Source organism: Gavialis gangeticus, unplaced genomic scaffold (assembly GCF_001723915.1).
Source record: "Gavialis gangeticus isolate Ggan-Ray unplaced genomic scaffold, GavGan_comp1, whole genome shotgun sequence".
NCBI classification, from domain to species: Eukaryota; Metazoa; Chordata; order Crocodylia; family Gavialidae; genus Gavialis; species Gavialis gangeticus.
The window spans coordinates 10,033,315-10,039,701 of NW_017729012.1; the positions used below are offsets into that span (position 1 = coordinate 10,033,315).

General features: G+C 67.8%; 1 protein-coding gene across 3 annotated transcripts in view; it reads right to left on the reverse strand.

The window, feature by feature from the left end:
- The window catches only part of ABR (active BCR-related), a 45,798-nt gene that overhangs the window by 3,483 nt on the left and 35,928 nt on the right, over positions 1-6,387 (reverse strand). For 2 of the 3 annotated variants that reach the window (XM_019511221.1, XM_019511222.1), the window contains 3 exons: positions 1,580-1,639; positions 1,181-1,290; positions 832-971 (listed from right to left, as the gene is read on the reverse strand). In XM_019511221.1, the coding sequence (XP_019366766.1) occupies positions 832-971; positions 1,181-1,290; positions 1,580-1,639 (310 nt within the window). Of the gene's footprint in view, positions 1-831; positions 972-1,180; positions 1,291-1,579; positions 1,640-5,412; positions 5,757-6,387 lie in introns of those variants that run through there. The other variant, XM_019511223.1, reaches the window with a different exon arrangement.

A 6,387-nucleotide genomic window follows, 5' to 3' on the forward strand; every position in this document is an offset into this window, starting at 1 on the left:
CGTGCCTTCTGTGGCAGACTGAACACGGGGCACTGCTCCTGGGTGCTGCTAAGCCCCCCCGCCCAGCGGTGCCTGCAGTGCTGGCAGGAGGGGATCCCGCCTGGCAGCAGGCTCTCACCCCCACCCCCAAGCTGGTGGGCACCAGAGGAAGGTCCGTGTTACAACCGTGGAGCAAAGCAGGGCAGCGGTGCCCTTTAAGACCTGCTGGCTGGGAGGCCAGGGAGCAGGGAGGCCCGGCAGGGTCTGGCAGCAGCTCTGCGCGGGGACAGCCAGCTCGGAGCTCCGGGAACATGGAACAACTTGCAAATCAGCTTGCAAAGCTGCCCTGACTCAGAGTTTCCTCCAGTGCGGGCCAGGCAGGGAGCGGCCGCAGGAACCAGGGCAGAGCAAGCAAAGCACTCAGGGATGGGGAGCCCTGCCACAGCTGCCAGGCCCCGGCGGCAACGGCCCATGTTCTGTCCCCAGTGCTGGGCTGGAGCTACAAGCCGTGGCTGCTCCCTGCAGATGGGTGCGGGTTCCCTCCACCTGCCTGGACACGGCAGTCGTGTCACCCCAGTGCACCCATTTTTGGCCTTTGTGCCCCTCCGGTCACACCTGCACACCCAGCACCGTCACGGCCCTGAGGAGATGCAGGCCACAGGGGATCTGCGAGGACCAGATGCCTCCACAGACTTTGGCCAAGGTGCTCCCTCCCTTTGCAGGACTCTGGGCCACGGAGCCAGGGGGCTCCAGGAGGGCTGGGCCCCACCGGGGGAGCTGAGCCAAGAGCTCATTTGTGCCAGGTTTAAATCCCTTCCCTGTGCCCCCCCCGCCTCTGCAGTGCCGACTCACTGGCATCAAAGACAGCCTTCAGTGCCTGGATGTCGGTGGCGACCCCCGAGATGCGGTAGATGCCAACCTCCTCGATGCCCCTCTTCTCCACCTCCTCGATGCACTGGCGCACGATGTACGGCACCTTGGAGCGCTCCCGCCTGACGGGGAGAGCAGGGCACGGTCAGCGCGGCTGCCTGGCATGTCCCCACCTGCCACGGCCTGGGCCCATGTGGTGGCCAGCCTCACCCCGCATGTCGGGGGCATCTGCAGGGACTGGGCCGGGCTCACCCCTGGGAAAGCCAAGTTGGAGCAGAGACATGGGGAACCACATGCCCCATCACCCCTCCTGGGAAAGCCCCACACTTACTTTGTCACAACACTGATTTTAACCCCAAAGACGCCAGTCTGTTTCTTGGATGGGGTCCGCTTCAGGCTCATGTCGCGGCTCGTGAACTTCATGGAGAACTCCACTTTGATCTGAGGGGAGAGGTGCAGCACCGTCACGGTGGGAAGGCAGCTGGCTCAGGCAGGGACCCTGGGTTGTGTCCCCCGGGACGGGCGGGGGCTACAGGAGCTAGCTCTCGGAGAAGCCCTGACCCCATCTGTGGGCAGGTGTCTCCAGGACAGTGGCCTTGGAGAAGCCAGACCCAGCCAGCGGAGTCAGGAGCCCCTGGGAGGGGGTTGTCTTGCTCTACAACACAGAGCATCCCCACTGTGGGATCTCCCTGCCCCAGCACGAGCCCCCCACCCCACCCCCGGGACATACCCCATTCATCTCGATCACGTCCATGTGCCAGTTCTTGGTCTGCACGGCCTGCGGATCCAGCTGCAGGGAGAGACGGGAGGTGCTGACGTCCCCACGTGCCCCACAGGAGCAGGGGACGTGGGCAGCGTGGGGGCCCCGGGAGTGGCAGCCGAGAGCAGGAGGGGTCTGCAGGGAAGCTGAATGGGGGCAAAGGAGCAGGTGCAGTGCCGGACCCTGCCGCGAGCGGCCCCACGGCCCCGGAGGAGCGGTGTCCCCACGCAGCCGGGCTATTTCTGGCCGTAGCTGAACAAGACAAACAGACCCAGGGCAGCATTTTCCGCAGAAGCCCGGCTCCGTGCGCCACGGCTATTTATAGCCCCTGGGAACGGCGGGCTCTGCTATTTCCGGCTGGCAGGGGACCCCGGCCGGCTCCTGCCCAGGCCCCACGTTCCCAGGGACCCGGAGGGGGCTGGGGACCACCCTGATGCCGGCACTGCTGCCCAGACAAAAGCCTGGGGGGCAACAGAGACGCGATGCGTGCATGGCCTGGGACAGTGGGGAGCAGTGCAGCCGGAGCGGGGAGGCAACAGCAGGGACCAAGCCAGGCTGGGCCATGCAGCTCGATGCCTCCCACTCTCCAGCTGCTCCCCGTCCTGGCTGCCAGCGCTGCGGGGAGGCTCCCGGGTGGACAGCGAGCAGGTGCACGCGAGCCCGGGCACCCAGCGTGGCACCCAGGCCGGGCCTGAGGCAGGAGTGCGGGTCCTGCCCGGTGACAAGAGAGCCGTCCTGGCGTCTGGGGACAGGAGCCTGGCTGTGGCGCTCACGTGCAGTCCAGAGGGATGCTGTGGCCAGGCCCAGGTTCCCTGGGACAGGCTGTTCCCACAGGCCTGGGGGCAGCATCCAGGCCTCCTCTCCCCCTCCCCTGCCCGGGAAACAGCCCTCCGGCCTGCGGGTGCCCGAGGAGCCCTGCAGCTGGCAGGGAGCCGGGCACGGCAGAAGTGGGAGGATGGGAAGAGCACGTTTCCCCTGGCCTCCAGCCTGATTGCAGAGCCGGGTCACAAGGGCAGTGCTTCCAGCTATGGCCCAGCTGGTTGCACGGTCCACCTGCCCCTGCCAAGATGGGGCCTCTGCCCCCACCCCCGCTTCACAAAGATCCCAGGACACGGGCTGCCCCACCACAGTGCATCACACCATGCAAAGCCACAGCACACAGGAGCAACCCCCACCCCACTGCCAGCCGGGCCCTCCCCAGAGCCAGCCGCACAGGAGCTGCAGCCACTCCGAGCCCCGTCGAGGGACCCAGCCTGCGGCTGGAGGCTGCGGTGCCGATCGACCCTGTGCCCCCTGCCCCGTGAGCCCAGCTGAGCGCGCCCTGGTGCTTTTCAGCCAGACCTCGAGCGCAAGAAACGCCGGGGCCGGGGAGCAACGAGCCGCCCGTGACCGCAGCCCTGTCCCGCCGCCAAGCTGGCAACGTGGACGGGGAGCTGCGGCTCTGCCCTGGGGGCAGGGCTCCTCCAACTCCCGCGTGACCCCAAAGGACCCCAGCCCCGCAGTGCAGCCTCCCCAACCCTGTAATCTGAGCCCGCGGCACTGCGTGAACTCGAGCAAGGCTCCTTCCCCGCCCGCCGCCCCCCACCCCAGCCTTTGAAGTCCCTTGAAGCCCACATATGGAAGGGCTTCTGTGGGCCCCCAAACACAGCCTTTATTAAAGCCAGGTTAGCATCCTGCTAGTGCCTGGGGCCTGCCCCGAGAGCCAGGCGCGTTCCTGCACCCCCACTCATGCCTGCTGCAGCAGCCCTGCACAGCCCCCCTGAAGCAGGGGCTGGTCATCCCAGGGCGCCTGCAGCGGCGCTCCCAAGTGCAGGCGAGGGTGGGGAGCATGCAAAGGCACCACAGTCCCCGGGAGGCTGAGGCAGCGCCCACCCCCTGCCCACGCAGCCCCGTCGGGGAGCAGCGCAGCCACAAATACAGCATAAGCATTTTGCAAACCAAATTATCTGGATGGCAACTTCCACCTCCGTGTTGCAGGAGGGCTCCCGGCCAGCCCGGGGCACCGCGGCCTGGTGATGGGCTGTAAGTCTTGCAAGTCAGACTGTGCCGGGGGGCTGAGAGCTGGCACGGGCTGGGGAGCCCCCAGGGACTCAGCCACAAGCCTGTCCCCTCGCCCCAGTGCTCTGGGGACGTGCCAGGCACTGGCCTTGGCAGCTGCTGGCAGGAGCAGAGTGATCTCGCTGCACCCACGTGCCACCGCCCCCGGCTCTGGAGCAGACCGGCTCGTTGGGTTCGTTGCTGAGCAGCTCGGGGACCCCGGGGTGAGTCGGTACCAACCTGGGCTGGGAGCCACCTGCGTCGCCCAGCTCCGAGCAGGGACACGGGCAGACAGGGGCCGCCGGGGCCACAGAGCCCAGCCCAGCATTGGCAGCCACCGGGGAGCCCATGGCATCCCCCACTCCAGTGCCACGACCAGCCTTTGGGATCGAGGCTGCAGAACCACAGCAGGAGGGACAAGGGCACTGCCCGTGCCTGCCGCAGCCATTTCACCTGCCATGCAATAGGAGATGGCCTTTGCGCTGGCTGAGCCTGCACCTTCGCAGCCCCTGGCAGGGACAGGTCCTCCCAGCGAGACCTGCTACCCATGCCTCCCCCTTGCACTCCTCACAGTGACAGGCTGCGGCCCACCTGCAGAGCCCAGCCAGCAACCCCCCAGCTCCGTGCCCTGACTGAGGACCAGGCTTTAGCTGCTAAGATGTGCTACGGGCACGCGGGATGCAGCCCGAGTCCTGACAGACAGCACCGCCCCACCGGCACGGTGAGAAACAAGCCGAGAGGCTGGCACACGCGTGTGCACACACACACGCGCGCACACGTGCACTTTGTGCTTAAGGCCCGGAGCCATCTGCAGCCTCCGAGCAAACACGGAGGATTAAGGCCGTTCTGCATCTTCCAAACAAGTCACTTTCTCCATGGCCGCCCTGCCAGGACCAAACCCTGGGGAACTGCTGCTGTATCCCCTGGGCTCTGCACGCAGCCAGGCAGGGGAGGCGCTGGGAGCCAGCCTCAACCTGGCCTCCGGGCAGGTGCCAAGGAGGGCTGGCACCCTGCAAGGAGCCTGCGTCGTAGCAAAGCTAATGATGCTCCCCCACAGATGCATCCAGCGGAGGACGGCAAGACCCCCAGAGTCCCAGCTTAGGCCGGCACAGCAGGCCAGGCAGCTCCGAATCCTCCCCTGGGAGGGGCCTGGCCACGAACACGCTGGCAGCACAAGAAGTAGGTTAATGCTCTTGCAGCGTGGGTGTGGAGCTGCTGGGATATCCCCGGGGACCATGAGTTCAGGCCGCAGGGGCCCCGAGCCAGGGCCCTCCGCACCCAGCAGATGCCAACCTTTACGTGCAAGCCGCTCCCAAGGGCTCAGGCAGGGGAACCGCCGTGGCACCGGGCAGCAGCTGACACCGAGACCCCGTAGGCAGTCGGCAGCCCCAGGGGATGTCCAATGCCAGCATTTCCCATCCGACATTGCTAAAGTGGGCACGTGCCCGCGGGCTGGCCACCGCACACTTGCCCTCCGTGTCCCTTTCCACGTGCCACGTGCTGAGCGAGTTTGGCGGGGAGCAGAGCCAAAGGGACGCAGTCCCAACACCAGCACTGACGTCCGCCGTGTCCCCTCCGCCACCCGGGGAAGGGGGCAGAGCGCGGAGCCCAGGAGCCCCCGGCGCCGCAATGCACCGACACCGGGCAAGCATCTCCCACCCAGCCCCGAGGCGCCGGCCTGGGAAGGAAAAGTCCCCAGGCACCCCTGCGAGCTGCATGCAAACCTGACCCCCCCCCGGCACCGCCCGCCGGGCCCAGTGAGGCACCTTCTGGCGGAGCAGCTTGCTGCGCACCCGGCCCCAGAGCCGGGCGCCCGTGTTGGGGGGGCGCTTGGCCCCGGGCTCATTGCCGGCCTCCAGGCAGCAGTGGTCCAGGCGCTCGCAGGCCGCGCTCAGGCTGCAGTCCGGCTGCACCAGCACGTCCGTCATCGCTGGGAGCTGGTGGCGGGTCTGGGAGCGCGGTGCTGCCCCGGCTACGGCCTAGCGGCGCTGGGGGGCACCCATGGCACCAGAGCCCCCAGCCAGCAGGCCCCGGGGCTGCAGGAGCAGGCAGGCGGCGGTGCCTCTGGCTCCGGCAGGCATCTCCCGGCAGAGTGAGCCAGGCGGGTGCGAGCAGCCAGCCCAAAGCAGCCCTCCCCTTCCAAGGAAGTGACTCAAAGCAGCCCCCCCTCGCACCCGCGCCATTAACCCCTCCCATGCCACAGGGGAAGGCTGCTCAGCCCCCCCCCCCCCACCAGCTGCCGCAGAAAGTTTTGCTCAGCCTTGCTGTTAACTCCTTCCCAGCCATGGGGGGGGAGCTGCCCCCCAGCTGTGCCAGCATGTGGCAAGACCCTGATGCACCTGAGTGGGGGCAGCCGTGTCACCCCAGTGCTCACATGCGTGTGCAGGGGGTGCGATGCCCACGCGTGCGAGTCACAGCTCTGGCAGGGGGGAGGGCAGGCCTGGGCGCCCCCACCCCCAGGGAGATGTGCGGGGGGCTCAGGCTGCGGGGGAAGGTGGTGGGGCTCTCCCTGCTAGGAGCGGGTGCCACACAGCCCCCCACTTTGGGGGATGCTGCGGCTCAGGACCAGCCCCCCAGCCAGGAGAGACCCGGCAGGGTTAGGCTTAGCCCCCCCCGACATGATACCCCCACACTGCTTCCCGCACCTGCAGTGTTCCCGGCGGTGCTCGTTGCCACGGCAACCCCGGTTTCCAAGGGGGGTGCTTTCCTAGCGGCGCTGCCACGTGCCGCCCCCGTCCCCC